Genomic DNA, 18290 nt, shown 5'->3' with positions numbered 1-18290 from the left:
CTGTGGGCTCCTGCCTGTGGGCTCCTGCCTGTGAGCTCCTGCCTGTGGGCTCCTGCCTGTGAGCTCCAGCCTGTGAGCTCCTGCCTGTGTGCTCCTGCCTGTGTGCTCCTGCCTGTGAGCTCCTGCCTGTGAGCTCCTGCCTGTGAGCTCCTGCCTGTGGGCTCCAGCCTGTGAGCTCCAGCCTGTGAGCTCCTCCATGCGTACGACTGCCTGGTTAGCTCAGCACTCACCTCCACCACTCTTGGGGCGGAGATTTTTTTTAAGGGTAGACGTGGAAATGCTACTTGAAGGGGCAGCTCGCCGTTGTGTTTAAAATTAGTGGTTATATAACATAATTATTTTCACTTACATATCCAATATAAGTTTTATTCGTTTAAGGCAGTCATATTTGTTCATAACTTTATTATTAGTAAGTCTGAGAGCTTCCGGATCCAAGCAAACAGTTACCGGAACACACCCTGTCAAAATAAAAGAGCTCCTGGATCCTGTTCTGGCAGCTCAAATTAAGCTCTGGTTATTCCATATTTATTCAATATTTTGGTAAATCTTGAGTTTTGAGAACTGAGTTTCCTTATGACATCCTAATGATGGTTTCTTAATTTTGCACGGGTGCTGAGTTAAAATTTAGGGGTGCTTGAACACCCCCAAAAGGAGGTTAAAATTGCCACTGGGCGCACCACTGACAGTCTGGAGCAACTGGGTCACAGCAGCAGCTCCCTTCAGTCTCAAGCAGTCGGATGAGAAAACGCCATGCTCTGTTTTAGAAAATAAATATTTGCTCTTCAACACGACATAAGTCTGCAGCGCTGTTGAGGGGAAAACAGTTCCTGCACAATTTCTTTTGATCCGTGAATATTTAACTCAAGTCGGGAGCAGCTCTCACTTTCATGTGCTGGCGAGTATCAGTGTAGCAGGAAATATCACGCAGGTTCTGCTTGGGACACTCCGGGGTTAGTGTGAGGGGTGTGTGCACTCACGATGGAGTTATAATAAGCCAGAGAAGCAGACGGGTGTATTTATACCTCCTCTGATAAACAGACAAGCAGCAGCTCCAGCAAACATGGAGGGCTGAAAACAAGCGAGGAAAAAGAAAACCACTCAGAGACTTCTGGGAACCTGCGGGGCCTCTGAAGCCTCACCGAAGCTGCTCAGATCAGACAGAATCTGAAAGCTACCAACTCTACGAGTTCAGCTCGAATAATCCCAAGGAAAATACCGAAAGAAGGTGAAAAATTTTGGAACTCCACGGTGAAAAAGGCGAGGAAACATGCCAGGCTCAGGAGCAGAGTGAGTGAAACAGCTGCACGTTGTGCGCGCGCATGAGATCTCACTCGTGTATATTTTATTAAACAATGTTTTAATGCTGGCATTTTATGGCATGTGTGCTAAGAACTGACATCATGTTTAATAAGAGATCATTTATGGTCTGTTGAGTTTTAATAACTCATGTTCAGACAGGAAACCTTGGGGTCAAAGGTCATCTTAAACTCACCAACAGCAGCCAGTTTAATTTATGTATGCATTTATGTATAGAACAATGATTATAAGTGTAAACAAAGCAGACATGGACACAAATCTTTTAGTTTGTACGTAAAAGCTGCTTTGGACACCGATGGGTGCAGCAGCAGCTCCAGCACCCATTCAACCCCCTCCTGCATGTTTCTTCTAAACCTTCGAGAACATATTTTTAGGTTTATCCAGACAAAAAGTTGCTACGTGCAGAGTCAAAGAGCTTCTAAATACAGCACGGTGTCACATGATGAAACTAGACCTTGCCGTGCACAGCGTGCATGTGGCCGTCTCAGCATGTCTCTTGTTCGGAAGCCCAAAGGGAGAAGATTTCTCAACCGCCATCCTGAAGCAAAAACACAGACCCAACAGGCTGATCGTGGATGAAGCCCTGAACGAAGACAGCAGCATCGTCAGCCTGTCACAGGTGTGTGTGTCTGCAGTCAGCAGCAGACTTGTGCGTGCGTGTTCGGTCTTAGACGTGTTTCGTTTCCTTTAGAACAAGACCGAAGAGCTGCAGCTCTTCCGCGGGGACACCGTGGTGTTGAAAGGACGAAAACGGAGGCAAACTGTGTGCATCGTCCTGACCGATGAGACCTGCGGGGTTGAGAGGATACGGATGAACCGAGTGACGCGCAACAACCTGCGTGTTCGGCTCGGCGATGTCATCAGGTAGAGCCTGCATGCTCCACGAAGCATCTTTAGAAACCAGCATCCTTTTGCGTAGGTAACGTCTGCAACATCGCAGCATCCACGCCTGCCCGGATGTCAAGTATGGAAAAAAGATCCACGTCCTCCCCATCGAAGACACCGTCGAGGGCCTGACGGGGAACCTCTTTGAAGTTTTCCTCAAGCCGTACTTCCTGGAGGCTTACCGGCCCATACACAATGGTAGAGATCGTTTTGGGTAAACAGTAAAACAATAACTCATCCCCACACTTCTGGATGACAGTAATAATTTCCTGTTTGTGTTGTCAGGGGACGTCTTTTTGGTGAGGGGGAGCATGAGGGCTGTGGAGTTCAAGGTGGTAGAGACGGACCCCAGCCCTCACTGTATCGTGGCCCCAGATACCGTCATCTACTGTGAAGGAGAGCCGATCAAAAGAGAGGTCTGTCAGCTTGTTAAAAGAACAAACGTTAAATATCACCTTTGTGCTTCAATGTAGGCCTGTCGCGATAAACAATAAATCAATTAATCTCATGATAAATGAAAAGTATCGACCTAATTTTCATTTATCGTCTTCATTGTTTCTTCGTGTCTCTTTTTTTACTGAAGACACTGGATGGCAAAAGGCTCAACTCCGGTGCTCTTCACTGACCCCTCCCTTTCTCTTTAAAATCTGTTTTAACCGTCCAAAATTTCATTTTTGGATCGCTAAAAGCAGCTAAGCTGAGAAGCTAAGCTACGAGCTAAGCTAACAGGCCAACCTCGGGGAATAAACCTCCGTCTTGTCGAAACTCCAAAATTCACGGTTGAATTTTAAAGGGACACGCTGCTCGCTCGGCAGCACGGTGACGTAACAAAGCTGCTGCCTCTCAGCGAGCAAGTCCCTGGTTCAAACCCCGGTCTCAACAATCAATCAACCTTTATTTAGACAGGTAAATCCCATTGAGCCTCGAGGACTCATTTACAAGAGAGACCTGATTTCAACAAAGAAAGATGACAACAATGGACAACAGCAACAACAATAAGCAGTTATAAAAACTCATACTACAGTTTTTTTTTTTTTTTTTTTTAACAAATAGGATGGCTAAAAGGAAAAAGGTAACAAAACCAAAAAAAAACTGCTAGGTCCGGGGGCCTTTCTGGGTGGAGTTTGCATGTTCTCTCCGTGCATGCGTGGGTTTTCTCCGGGTTCTCCGGTTTCCTCCCACAGACCAAAAACATGCATGTTAGGCTGATTGGTAATTCTAAATTGTCCCTAGGTGTGAGTGAGAGAGTGTTTGTCTCTATGTGGCCCTGTGATGGACTTGCGACCCGTCCAGGGTGTACCCCGCCCCTCGCATAATGATTACCAGACATGGGCACCGGCGACCCCCATGACCCAAAATGGAAGAAGCGGGTAAAGATAATGGATGGATGGATGAAACATGCTGCTGTCTCCCTCACTATCCATCCTTCGGTTCAAACAGTCTGCCATCCAGTGATCAAAAAGGTACTACACACAAAAATTAACCAACATTTCTTCTTAAATTTGACAATAATTACTAATTATTGTCAAATTTCAAACATTATCGTTAATCACAATAATTTCTGAGACATTTAATCGCCCAGCAAAATTTGTTATCGTGACAGGCCTACTTCAATCTTTATCCCTTTGTCGTCTTCGTCCTCTCAAACTTGTTCAGTTAAGATAAAAACACCTCTAAACTTTTCGTGCTTTTTAGACATAATTTGGGTTTTTCTATTTGTCTTTTTTTGTTGTCAATTTGGTATGAAAATGGGGAAATCAGTTGGGCACACAACATTGTTAGTTCAAGCCAGATGTTCTTATTTCCCCTCTCTTTTTTGCAGCACATAAAAAATGTGAATTGTGCACAAATTCATCCAATAGTCCTCCTAGACACTGACTGTTAAATAAATTAAATGGCTCCATATTCTCAACGTTCTGTTTATAATCTCATACAAAGGAGGAAAGAGTCCTTAAAATAAGTCATCTTTGCCTTTCTCAGTAATTAAATTCTCAGCTTTTTGGCAATTTGTCTTCGTGTATCAGAATTTCCTTCAGTCTTATCACAATTGTCTTTTTTTTTTGTATTTGTTATTCATAACTCTTGCATCACTTTACCTGAATCAAATTTTAATTGCTCCACTATCTTCTACTTCACTTGTTATAGTTGACTTTGTGAAACTAATCCTCCGACAAGGATCGTGTTTTTGGATTCGAGCAAGACACTGAACAGGAAATGTTTTAAAAGTTTTATTTAGAAACAGCTGCTGGTGGAGGTCAGAGTCCTGGAGCGAGCCCAATCTACAGAGGTATGAAGGGTTAGTGGACTGACAGTTTCTGTGATGAAGGTAAACAGAAAAGCAGCCACTAACCTTCAGGTAAGAGGAGCGCCACCTGAAGGAGCAGGGCAGGGTGACGTCACCGGCACAGACAGTACTGCAGCAGAGGAGCAGGTCTGAGAGAGATATGATCCAGAGTAATATCCAGAGGCGAGAGTCGGGTGTGGAGTAGAGGGTCATTAACAGAGTATCAGAGGTCCAATAACAAATCCAAGAGGAAGATCCGTGAGGCGCAGTCGTAGGACAGAAAGGCAGGTTGGTACCGTGATCAGAAGGGTAATATAGTAACAGGCAATGAGCAGGCAGGTCAATAATTCAAAAGACAGGCGTGGGGTCAAGACAAGATGATCAGAGAGCTGTGACTAGAACGCTGCACATCTACTTCCAACTGGTTCGATAATCTGGCCAAGAGTAAGGGTGGCAAGAGTTCTTAAGAGTGTGGGGGGGGCAGAGTAGGCGTGGCTAGAAGGCAAGGCTTGAGCTCAGAACATGACAGGGCAGAAAACATGACATCCGCTAAAGATTTTGTTTCCAAAACTGCAAGTTCAAATTAAGAAACGTTAATTAATTTATAGAAACATATAGGTTATAGTTTGTTTGTTTTTTCCGGCAAGAAAAGACTTACTAATAATTTGAATTGTTGGTAAAATATAAAAATGATACATGGCGTCCAGTTGATTAGACACAAAAATAACCTTTTTAGTTGTTGTTTTGCACCAAATAAAATATATATCTTAACTTTAACTGTCATAGTACTTAAATGTAACGTTATTTAAAGAAAATATTACTTGGGCCATCAGTCGTAGAAGAACAACAAAAATGTTTCTAAGGTGGAGTTCCATCGGCCATCGAGGTTTGAAGAAGTTTTTGGTGCAATTACACCAATTGGCCAGTGGGTGGCAGTGTATGCAATTATCTTCCAGAAAAATTGTAAATTTGTATCCAAACCCATACATATATTTAAAAAAGTCGATAAAAGTTGTTTACCATAGAATTAGGATAGGGATCCTTTGGAAATCTGTTCAACATCTAGTTTTCATGTGCTTTAGTAATCTTCATGCAACCACATAACATCTACCTCTGAGCAGCTACTCTTGAGAACGTCTTGGGCTATCCTGCTTCTTGTTACAGGATGAAGAGGAGAGTCTGAATGACATCGGCTACGATGACATCGGAGGCTGTCGAAAGCAACTGGCTCAGATCAAAGAGATGGTGGAGCTTCCTCTCAGACATCCGGGACTCTTTAAGGCTATAGGAGTTAAGGTGTTGTGCTCTTAAACGTGTACCAAGTGTGAACTCTTTCAGCTAACAGAGTTGTTTAAATTCTAGTAAGTAGGTCTTTTCTGTTCTCCATCTTCGTGTTGATTGATCATCCTCTGTAGCCCCCCAGAGGTATCCTGCTTTATGGCCCTGCAGGCACAGGGAAGACCCTGGTGGCTCGAGCTGTAGCCAATGAAACTGGGGCCTTCTTCTTCCTCATTAATGGTAAGGAAGTTTTCCAGTGCCACATAGTAGTAGGACAAATGAGCAGTTACTAGCAAAGCTTCCCGAAGTAGGGGTGCAGAGGGTGCACCCCTACTACTTGTACCCCTTAAACGAAACAATATGCACTGCTAATGCGTAATACCCTGCATATATTTGGTAGTGCAATCTTCCTATAGATGTTTAGTCATTTGGTAGTATGATCTTCCTATAGGTGTTTATTGTCATACAGATTCCCACCGGCTCATTGCACTGAACTAAAACACTTCTGCATAGCTACAGTAACTGGAGACTGAAATTAGCTGTAACGTATGCAGAAGTTTTCTTGTGTTTGTCTCAGAGCAGGAGATGTTTAACATTGTTCTATGACCAGGTCCGGAGATCATGAGTAAGTTGGCAGGAGAGTCAGAAAGCAACCTAAGGAAGGCGTTTGAGGAGGCGGAGAACAATGCTCCAGCCATCATCTTCATTGATGAGTTGGACGCCATCGCTCCCAAACGAGAAAAGGTAAGTCGGGATTACTAAATCCTTAAAAACATCAGAAACATAAACTCAGCCTGTTTTCTTTAACTCTGTGTGCATGAGTAGACTCACGGGGAAGTGGAGAGGCGTATTGTGTCGCAGCTTCTGACGCTGATGGACGGCTTGAAGCAAAGAGCCCACGTGGTTGTCATGGCAGCAACAAACCGACCAAACAGCATCGACCCCGCTCTTAGGCGCTTCGGTTAGAACAGCCAAATGCGCACGCACAGATAAACATAACGAGGTAAACCCTCACGGATATGTCCAACTCTCTCCAGGCAGGTTTGACCGTGAGATTGACATTGGAATCCCAGATTCGACTGGAAGACTGGAGATCCTGCAGATCCACACCAAGAACATGAAGCTGGCCGACGACGTCGACCTGGAGAAGGTGAGCTGTGGTGAAAACGAAACATCTTAACCCTTAATGGGACATTTACACCTACAATGGCTGGTTGAATAATAAATAAACTAAAGCTACAATCTATTAAACATAGTTTGTTTTGTGTTGAAGATATGTTTGGTCCCTTGTTGCATTAAATTTGATAACTATGGGTTTTAAGTAAGTTTTGACTCAAAAAATGATGGCAAAATTCTAACCCTAATCACACCTTGCATGCCAAAACTTCCAACAAAGATCATAACATCTGTTGGGGATGACTCTCAGCTACTACCACACCAGCATTTTAGCTCAATATCTTTAAAACTGACTGAGTTATATCCATGTTTGTATTTATTATGGTTAGTTGACTGTGGCAGACATCTTGAATTGGGTTGACTCCAAACATCATAGATGTACATCCAATAATTACTTAGCAAGAGTTCCAATAAAATATGTAAAATCCTGTCATTTTTTGCTAACACAGACAGATAAGCGCACACATGCACAGCTAGGCAGTTACACAATTGCAATAATGATCTTTCCATGTCACAAAACTCGTGCCACAAATCCACATCTGCGAACTGAACTTTAAAAACTGTTTTTCCTTTTTTTATCTGTGACTCCTAATGTTTCCACCTGGATATTTTTGTGCTGATTGTAATCAATATCTGCTGATTGGAGAGGCTTTGAGTGTTTTCAAAATGAGCACCTGCTGGAGGAGATTATTGGAAGGATTTGTGTGGGTTTTTGTGCTCATTGTTCAAAAACTCTGAGCCAGGACGATGAAAGGACTCGAGGACCACAAAAATGTGAATTTAACTCTCAACGTGAACAATATTTTGGAGAAATGTCAAATTTACTATTTTTGGTGGAGAAAGAGTTTTAAATTGTTGTAGACCCAAAACAATAAAAACCTCATAAACACTAAGCTTATAGTTAAAAACTAATTTGATTCATTTGATTTGTGGAGTATATGTTTGTTGTTTTCTTGTGTTTGGAAAGTTCAGTTTAGTTTGTTCTTGGCAACAAAAGCATAATTTCAGTAAGTGTCCTTTTAAAAGGGGGTTGATCATCCTTTTGGACCATGGACGGCCCAAAAGGATGATCGAAGTTTTGAAAAATGGTCCAGCTGTCAGTCGCTACAACAGATTCATAGAAGGTTTGATAAAGTTGATCAACTCGTATGTAGATGATACCACGTTATATTCATTAAAAATGTCCAATTTCCCTCAATTATTTTATCAGTTTTAATATTTAGCCAAGTTTTATGAGTTATTATCCAAAAGTCTTCTTTCTGGTAGAAATCACTAAAGGTTTTTGAAGCTTTATACCAAGAAGTGAAAATAAAAGATTATAGCCAAAGGTTTGTATTGTTTGTTTGGTCCGTTTTGCTGTCAAACCTAAACATGAGCAACATATAAAAAAGGATTACCAACGAATTTGCAGAAAGTCTGCATCGACCTCTTAAGCCTGCTGGCCAAAATGATACCATTTTAAACTGCAGTTGTGGGCCGCACAAAATCACTGCAAGGGCCGCAAATGGCCCACGGGCCACACTTTGGACACCCGTGGCTTAAGTGATAATAAAAATTTTACTAGTCAATTAGAACCAGCCTTTATGAACTAGTGTTCAATGAAAATAAGTGTAATGTATTTAATGTGTATAAATCAGATAGCTACAGAGACCCATGGACACGTGGGCGCCGACGTCGCTGCTCTGTGCTCAGAAGCTGCTCTGCAGGCCATCAGAAAGAAAATGACGCTTATAGACCTGGAGGATGAAACCATCGACGCCGACCTGCTGAACTCGCTGGCCGTCACCATGGACGACTTCCAGGTACGAAACGCACACAATATATACAGAGTTCAGCTCCACCAAAAGCTCCGTGTCAACGAGAACGTGCCTTCTTTTTGACCTCCCCTTCCGTCCCCACAGTGGGCACTGAGTCAAAGCAACCCTTCAGCTCTGAGAGAGACGGTGGCAGAGGTGCCTCAAGTCAACTGGGAGGACATCGGAGGACTCGCCGAGGTCAAGAGAGAACTTCAAGAGCTTGTTCAGGTAAAATTAGCATTCAGTCTGTCTCTTTTTACAAAAATAATAAAGATCTGGCAGTCATAGAGTTTTAGACTGTGATGTTAAGTTATTGAACCATTTACATACTGTATATATGTAATTTACCCTTTTCAACAGGAAAATATCCAGAAAATACGAAAATAGCAAAGATAGTTCCTCTTTATAAGAATGGTGAGAAATGTGTGTTCACTAATTACAGACCAATATCCTTGTTGCCACAATTTTCAAAAATATTAGAGAGATTATTTGTAACCAGATTAGATAATTTTATAGATAAACAAAATATTTTAAGTAATAGTCAATATGGGTTTAGAGCAAATAATTCAACATCAATGGCTCTCATGGAACTAATAGAAGAGATAACAACTGCTGTTGATCAAAAACAGTACTGTGTTAGTGTTTTTGTTGATTTAAAAAAGGGCTTCAACACTTTTGACCACACCATGCTCCTTGAAAAACTGAATAAATATGTCATTAGAGGATTAGCACTACAGTGGATATCTAGTTCTTTGAATAGTAAGAGACAGTTTGTCCAGGAAAATTATGTAAGATCTGAATTTTGTGTTAATGGATGTGGAGTCCCTCAAGGCTCTGTGTTGGGACCAAAGTTGTTTGTTTTGTATGTGAATGATCTGGTTGATGTGTCAGGACTTTTTAAGTGTGTTTTATTTGCAGATGATACCACATTTTTTTGTTCGGGTGAAGATATTGAACGGATGTTAGAGACAGGCAGAATTCATAAAAATACAAACTTGTTCCAACTGAAGTTATCATTAAATTTGGAAAAAAAAAAAAAAACTACATGATATTTAGAAATAGAAAGAAAATTATCGAAGTCCCATTTAAAAATGACAATATTGAAATTCATAGTTAATGAAATAAAATTTTTGTGTGAAGTTATTGATGAGAAGCTGACATGGAAATCTCATTTAAATTACTTAAGAATAAAAATAGCTAAATCAGTTGCATAAAGTAAAAGAGTTTTTGAATGACAAAGCTTTGTATATATTGTATAATGTAATAATTGTTCCATATTTAATCTATTGTATTGAAGTTTGGGGAAAAGCACGCAAAACTATTACAAACCCTGTTATTATGTGACAAAAAAAAGTTATAAGAATTATTAGTAGGAAGTGCTCTGGTCACCCAACAAATATATTATTTCATCAGTTGAAATTATTAAAATTTTATGATTTGGTTCAATATAGTATTTTACAAGTCATGTATAAAGCTCATAAAAATATTACCCCCAAATATTAATTAATATTAGTTATAAAAGAGAGTCATTATAACCTTAGGAGAATGGAAATGTTTGTAAAACCTCCATTTAGAACTGGTCTGAAGGAGCTGTGTTGTAATTCAGGGAACAGGATTGTGGAACTGCCTTGATATCAACATAAACATTTCTAAAACAATTTATATGTTTAAAAAGATGATTAAGTTAAAATTGTTAAGAAAGTACGATGTGAAGGATGCTTGATGTTTTTTTTGTTTTCGCTTTGGTGATTGTTCAAGCCTGAGTTGTTGTTATTTATTTTATTTTTTTAAATAAGGGGCAGATATTATTATATTTTTTCTTCTTTCTGCACCTTTTTCATTCAATGTTTATTTATTTATTTATTTTTGTTTGTTTTGATGAATGAATAAATTTTAAAAATCATCTGTGGTGAGAAATGATGGAGTTGAAAATGACCTTTCTGAGCGATCTTATGTGATGTTTTACTGGATCAGTTATTGCTTGCAGTAGCTGTTGTGAATGACTGTCATCTACTACCACACCACGTTATAGCCAGGTACATTCACTGCAATATAGCCATCTTAGCTGCAGTGAACATTTTGACTTGTGGTGATTCAAAAAGGTAAACAGATGTAGATGTTCATCCCATGTTACTTTCTTAAAAACCAGTGGTTCACGAGATATTTTGCAAAAGCGTCCAGCCATCTTTACAACCATCCATCATCTTGCTCTCCTCAGTACCCTGTTGAGTATCCTGACAAGTTCCTAAAGTTTGGGATGACCCCGTCCCGTGGCGTTTTGTTCTACGGCCCTCCGGGTTGTGGGAAGACGCTCCTGGCAAAGGCCATCGCCAACGAGTGCCAGGCGAACTTTGTCTCCATCAAAGGGCCCGAGATGCTCACCATGTGGTTTGGCGAATCCGAGGCCAATGTCAGAGACGTGTTTGATAAGGTGAGCGGTAGTTTTCAGCTTGTGGTGCTCCCTGCAGATATTTTTGGTTTTCAACACTGTTTTGGTCTCTGTTTCTTTCTACTTACAGGCCAGACAGGCAGCCCCCTGCATCTTGTTCTTTGATGAGTTAGACTCCATTGCCAAATCCAGAGGTGGAGGAGCTGGGGACGCAGGTGGTGCAGCGGACAGAGTCATCAATCAGATACTCACAGAGATGGACGGCATGTCCGACAAAAAGAACGTTTTCATCATTGGTGCAACAAACAGGTGCACATTTGGCTTTTACGCCGGGACTTAATAATCAGGACCAGATGAAAATCTGTGCTGATTTCTTTACATCCCTTTTCTCATAACACCAGACCGGACATCATTGATCCGGCCATCCTGCGACCGGGCCGACTGGACCAGCTCATCTACATCCCGTTGCCAGACAAGCCTTCTCGCACAGCGATCCTTAAAGCCAACCTGCGCAAATCACCTGTTGCAAAAGTAAGTTAAACTGGAGAAATGGCATTTCCTGAGAAAACGCAGTGTGAATGCTTATTTCAGAAGAACTTGCTGAAAAACAGCTGAAATTAGCTAAAAAAAACAAACATGCTGAACTGTAGCTGACATTGAAGGCCAAGCCGAAATTAGCAGAAGAAAGCAGAAAGAACACATATTTGCTGAATAAGCAGAAATTTGCACAAAAATTACGAAACTTGCTTAAAAAAATGCTGAAATTAGAAAAACATGCAGAAATGTAAGAAGCTTAAACTACCAGAAGGAAGCGGAAAGAACTGAAATAAGCTCATAAAATGTGGAATTAGTTAATAAAGCTAAAATTACCATTGAAAGAGCTAAATAGTAGCCGAAAGAGCTGAAACTAGCAAATTAAGCTGAAAAAACATAAGCTGAAATTAGCATAAATAAGTTATTTAGGCTGAAAGTAGCAGAAATTACTATGAAAAACTTGAATTTATCTAAAAACAGCTAAAATTAAAAAATGCTAAAAAGGTAGCTGAAAATGTAGAACAAGCTTAACTTAGCATAAGAAACAGAAGAAACGCGTTTGCCCAGTTATGCTGAAAAAAGCAGAATTGAGCACAAAAAAGTGGAAATTATCTGGGAAAACCCGACTTTAAAAGACTGCAAGTCTGGATCCTTGGAAGCAAAACGTAAAGAAATCATGGATGAGTTAAGACTTTTCCTCAGTCCTGTGCATCAGACATATTGAGCAAACAGCAGTAAATGGTGACCAATGCTCTCTGATCAATTTAAAATAATTTGCATAATTAATGTATTGACTCACTGTATAATTTAAATTATTCTTGTTCATGAACTAGCACAGAAAGTTTGTTTCGTTAAATTTGTGCAGTCTCATATTTAACGAGGGGAAATGGCATGCTCTTTAATTCAGTGTGAATTCTGAGTGCTGAACATGTGCTGAAATGTGTTGAAGCTGAAACTGAGATAAAAGATAAATGTAGCAAAACACTAACTAAAAGTAACAACTGGCAGGGAGTATCTTAAAGTGGCAAAACTTCAGCAAAAGACCAAAAGTGATTAAACACTAGCTAAACATGGCAAAACATTAGCTAAAATTTATGAAACCATAACTAAACACAAAAAGTAGCGAAGAAATAGCTACAAATGCCGAAACACTTCAGCTCAAAGTACTTTGTAGTAACACTCAAAACCTAAAAGTTGCAAATTGCTAACAAAAAAAGCTAAATGCTTAAAGCACTAAAATACTAACTAAAAGCTGTAAAGGGCTTGCTAAACCCTAAGAGCAGCAAAAAGCTTGCTAAATGCTAAAAAGAACAGAATGCTAGCTCAAAGCTATAAGTAGCAAAAGGTTAAGAGTAGTAGTAGTGATCAGTGATCAGTGCTTAATTTCAATCAGTCAATATACTTTATTGATCCCAAAGGTAAATTTCAGATGAGCTGGATCTTGCTGGTATAGGATCCGGGAACTCTCTTATTTTGACAGGGTGTGTTCATGTTCTACTTTGTAGTAACTGTTTGCTTGGATCCGGTAACTCTCAGGGTTACTAATAATAAAGTTATGAACAAATATGTCTGCCTTGAACGAATTAAACTTATATTGGATATGTAAACTGAAAATAATGATATAAACACTAATTTTAAACACAACAGCCACTTACGAGCTTTTTAATTAATATCACATACTTTGTACTGTAGCTGCCCCTTCAAGTAGCATTTCCGCATCTACGTTTAAAAAAAAAAAAAGTTCCGTCCCTAAAAGAGTGGTGGGGGTACGTGCTGAGCTAACCAGGCAGTCGGAGGAGGCGCCTGGAGGTTTCACGTGTGGAGTCGGACAGTGAATTCTGCGGAGAAGATTCGGGCTCGGAACCAAGTGGGGCGGGGTTAGGATCTTGACAGAAGTGGAGTTTACAAATGTAAGTAAACGTAGATGTTTAACAACCCATTAAAATACACCAAAATGCAGGAAATCACATCTACTTTATTCAAAATGTTCTGTGGGAGGACCCCCAGACCCTTCTTCCCCACCCACCCACCCCCATCCAGCATCGATTGGTTTACAATAAGCCCTGAGAGCTACTATTTTAGCAGACAGTTAGCCTTTTGCTAGCGTTAGTAGAACACACCAAAAAAAGTTCAAACTAGGTCATGTGGATTTTTCTTGGCTGAACCACTAACAAGTTACTGAATTATAAAGAGTTCAGTAAGCGGCTAGTTTCCGTTGCTCTTTCTGTTTGTAGGACGTGGACCTGGAATTCCTGTCTGGGATCACAGAGGGATTCTCCGGAGCCGACCTGACGGAGATCTGTCAGCGGGCCTGCAAACTGGCCATCCGGGAGGCCATCGAGGCCGAAATCAAGGCGGAGCGCCAGAGACAGAGCCGACCAGGCATCCCTATGGTCAACTGACACCGCTGCTGCCCTGTTTTACATCCACCTTGTCCTGAATTACATGTTCACACTCGCAGAGCCACTTCTCACAGTAGTAAGGGCGGCTGTGGCTGAGCGGTTAGAGCAGTCGTCCTCCAATGCAAGAGTTGGGGGTACGACTCCACCAGCAGTCACATGCTGAAGTGTCCCTGGGCAAGACACGGAACCCCTCATTGCCTCCAGTGTGTGTCCCATCAGTGTATGAATGTGATCAAGCACTGATTAGTCTTTGTAGAGATCGAGTAGAGTGATGTATGAATGGGTACATGACTTTATAAAGAGCTCAGTCCATTTACCGGTAGTACCAGGCTGTGTGCGCTTGACTGCTGCGATTCAGCCTTTGGACTGGGACACACACACGGTTCATTCTGTTTCCACGTCTAGTTCTCATTTGTTTTCTTTTTCCTGCAGGATGAGGACTTCGATCCGGTCCCAGAGATCAGGAAGGACCACTTTGAAGAGGCAATGAGGTTTGCTCGCCGTTCTGTCAGCGACAACGACATTCGCAAATACGAGATGTTTGCTCAAACTCTGCAGCAGAGCAGAGGATTCGGAAACTTCAGGTGCACACACGCACACGTGCATATAAATTACAGAAAGTGTAGCCGGATCTAAGTTTTTACCCATCATGTTTATTCTCCAGGTTCCCCTCTGCTTCCGGTACCCGCTCTGGACATCAGGACTCGGGTTCTGGGTCAGAGAGTCAGTACAGAGAAGAAGGGGGTGACGATCTCTACCAGTAAAATAAAGCTTCACAATCCTTAAAGGAATGCATATCGCCCGTCAAAGAGCCTTTTTGGTCAAATGATGTCATGCAAGCTCATGCATGAGCCTGCATAAGCTCGTTAGTGTGTTGAGGATGATTCTCAGCAACTACCACAAATTTTATCTCAATACTTTTCAGCTGGCTCTGTCATAGCTCTTTTGGTGTTAATTACTTGTGGTGGCCATCTTGAATTAATGTGACTCCAGATGTTTGGCCACTGTATATGATTACAATGATTATTTCAGAGTTTCATTGAAATCCATCCAGTGATTCACGAGATATTTTGCTAACAGGCAAACAGGGTTGATGTCAGCCGTTATTGCAGTTTAATTTTTACAAACATGCTGCATAATCTGCAGTGCTCAGAGTATGTGTCGTGAACGATTCTCAGTTACTACCACACCACATTCAAGCTTTTTGGTTGTAACATGGAGTTCCAGACAGTTTTGTGCTTCCTATAGTCGAATGACTGTGGCGGCCATCTTGAATTGGGTTCATTTTAAAAGTTAATCAGTTATAGAGAGATCCTCTGGTTATTTTCTGAATCCATCTAGTGGGTTGTGAAATATTTTGCTAACAGATGAATGGAGTGGACCCAAATAGTAAAAGGCAAATTTTTAAAAACGAATCTGGTGCAATCAGTTAACACTTGGATTATAAATTGGAGATGAAGCTCGACTACTACCACACCAAAGTTCAGTGTCTGTAATTCAATGGGACTGATTCAAAAATGCAGTGTGAATGCTTATTGCTGAAGAACTTGCTGAAAAACAGCTAAAATTAGCTAAAAACATGCTGTAATGTAGCTGAAATGGAAGAACAAGCTTAAGTTAGCAGAAGAAAGTCGAGAGAACACATGTTTGCTGTATTAGGTTTAAATAGGCAGAAATGAGCACAAAAATGAGTTAATTTCCTTAAAAAAAAAAGCTGAAATTAGCAAAATAAAAAACTAGTTGAAAAGTCAGAAAGAAGCCTAAATTATCAGAGGGAAGTTGAAAGAGCAAGTGCCCAATTAGGCTTAAAGAAGCAGAAATGAGCACAAAAAAGGGGAAATTATTTGAAAAAAAAAGAAGAAATTAGCCACCAAAAAAAAAAAAGGGCAGCTGAAAAGTAGCTAAAAAGGCAGAAGGAAGCTTAACTAACCAGAAAGAAGTGGAGAGAGAAATTTTGCTGAATTAGACTGAAAAACTCCTAAGTTCATGCTCATTAATGCAGGTATAAGTCCAGCAATGTTGTCAGGTCGTCTAGATGGTTTATTTTGTTGCTGAGACGTTTCATCCTTCATCCGAAGGACTTCTTCAGTCTGAGGAGCCCACCCAACTAAACTGAATCTCACAAACTGCTCATTCCCAGAGATAAGATGGCCTCTGGGGCCTGCCCTCTGCCTCGTCAACTCCCATTTAAACTGAAAAATGTTTAAATGAGTGCAAAAAATGTGGAATTAGCTGAAAAGGCTAAAATTAGTATGAAAACGGCTAAATAGTTGCTGAGATACTATCAAAAGCTGACACGTGCAGAAATAAGCTGAAGGGAGCAGAAAGAAGTTAGAAGAAGCACAAAAATGTTGTAGTTAGTAGAAAAGAGCTACAAAACAGCTGAACACACACACACCGCTGAAATTAGCTGAAAAAATTTACATTTGCAGAAGGAAGCTGAAAGAAGCTGAAGCAGAACAAAATGTGAAAGGAGCTGTAAACGGATGTAAACAGATCTAAAGATTTGATGGATGTAAAATGAGCTCAATTCATTTCCTTTGAGAAAAAAAAGTGGCAGAAAAGGCTAAATATTTCAAAAAGCTAAAGTAGCACCAGTACAAAAAGTTGCAGCAGGATTTTCCTGAATGAGCTGAACGTTGTGATATGATTTGTTGAACTAGCACAAGAATTGTGGAACGAGAAAGATGCCGAAGAACGCACAGAAGAAAATGGATCACAATAGTGTGAATGCTTCATAAATGTTCACGCAATCATCTCTAGATGTTTACCAGTGACTAGTTTATGTTGTTTATTAAACACAACAGACTGACAAACAAACAAACAAACATGGACCCGATACTGAGGCTGAAATGATGTGAATGACAAAACTTCAACGCTGTGATTTTCCTGTGAAGGATCTCCACACAGCTGACCTCTGAGTGGAGTTCATACTCTGGTGTTTGAGCATCATTCTTCTTATTTATGCTCCAGGAAAACTTGGGTTTTTATTTCATCTCAAGGGGAGCGTTTAAACACTCAACACAATATAAATAAATAATCATTCGATTAAAAAACTTTTATTACTTTCAGTTAATCTGTATCCATGTATCTGTATGTGTCACTGTTGTAGCTTACTGGGACACTTTCTAATACTTATATGCAACAAAAACACATTCTTTATTATGAACCATGTCATTCAAAGTTTTAGTACTATTACTCACAACTTCTTATGCAGAATGAAAATTAAATTATGATCTAAATTTTAAAACATGCACAAAGCTAGTGAAATATTAATAACCCACAGCTTGTGAAAACATTTGTGTTTCAAAAGTTGTTTTTGTCTTGTTTTAATTTAATTATTATTATTATTATTGGTCCACTCTTTTGTGAGATCCTTGTTGCATGTAACATGAAGTGCTTTTTGTGTGCATTTTTAAAAATATATAAATATATAAATTAATGATATAGTTTGATAGTTAAAAGCTAGTTTAAAATTTTGCCGTTTCTGGTAGAAGCTAAAACGATTTATTTATTTAACCCAAAATGTTGTTAAATAATATAATATAAAGCTTCTTGAGATGTTTGAGTAATTGCTGTTGTTGTTGATTTTAGGTTGTTGTTTAAAATGCTTTTTGATGTTTGTGGGAAATAAACACATTTTGTTTTATGCTGCTTTGGATCATTTGTTTACGTGGACTTACACAGGGTACAATATTATTATTTTTAGAAGTAGCAGTAATATTATATGAAGAGCCGTTTCATTGAAAATTAAATAAATAAATGTTCCCATGAAATAAAACATTTAAATAGAAATGTTCCCAAATAAAAAAATTAGTGTCCCCCCCCCCCCCCCGCAAGATTTATTTTTTATTTATTTCAAGATATATATATTTATTTATTTAATAATGGGAGTTTCATGATATATATATATATATTTATTTATTTAATAATGGGAGTTTCATTTTGTGACACTTATTTTGTAAAGGTACATTACATATTTCAGAGGCTTTTATTTTTCAACCCCGTTTGTTTTATTTTAAGCACTGTTTATTTCTTGCGATTAAATTCAAATAAGGGGGCAGGGTTTTCTCTGTGGGGCGGGTCGGTAAGCATAGATATCATATAATGATAATAATATATAATATATATATATGTGTATATATATATATCTAAAACACGTCTATTTCCGACGTTAAAAGGACGTCTATTTCCGACGTTAAAAGGACGTCTATTTCCGACGTCTAAAA

General features: G+C 39.8%; 1 protein-coding gene across 1 annotated transcript; it reads left to right on the top strand.

Annotated features, from left to right (window-relative positions):
* Positions 1 to 1197: 1197 nt before the first annotated feature.
* On the top strand, positions 1198 to 14863 carry zgc:136908. The gene is made up of 18 exons (XM_037690176.1): positions 1198 to 1287; positions 1825 to 1936; positions 2009 to 2181; positions 2258 to 2400; positions 2488 to 2618; positions 5651 to 5782; positions 5902 to 6004; positions 6375 to 6508; positions 6590 to 6725; positions 6802 to 6914; positions 8578 to 8742; positions 8842 to 8964; positions 10955 to 11167; positions 11256 to 11434; positions 11527 to 11656; positions 13894 to 14052; positions 14494 to 14645; positions 14726 to 14863. The coding sequence occupies exons 1-18, from the start codon at positions 1268 to 1270 to the stop codon at positions 14823 to 14825; spliced, it is 2418 nt and encodes an 805-aa protein (XP_037546104.1). The 5' UTR covers positions 1198 to 1267; the 3' UTR covers positions 14826 to 14863.
* The last annotated feature ends 3427 nt before the right edge of the window (positions 14864 to 18290 follow it).

Source organism: Nematolebias whitei, chromosome 16 (genome assembly GCF_014905685.2).
Source record: "Nematolebias whitei isolate Nwh7 chromosome 16, NemWhi1, whole genome shotgun sequence".
Classification (NCBI taxonomy): domain Eukaryota; kingdom Metazoa; phylum Chordata; class Actinopteri; order Cyprinodontiformes; family Rivulidae; genus Nematolebias; species Nematolebias whitei.
The sequence above is the reverse complement of the archived record's forward strand: the minus strand, read 5'-3'. Positions and strand labels throughout refer to the sequence as shown.

Coding starts and splice junctions, on each gene's coding strand:
- zgc:136908 (XM_037690176.1), top strand. CDS start 1,268: ATGCCAGGCTCAGGAGCAGA. Junction 2,182..2,257: donor CGGCTCGGCGATGTCATCAG/GTAGAGCCTGCA, acceptor GCAACATCGCAG/CATCCACGCCTGCCCGGATG. Junction 8,965..10,954: donor AACTTCAAGAGCTTGTTCAG/GTAAAATTAGCA, acceptor TGCTCTCCTCAG/TACCCTGTTGAGTATCCTGA.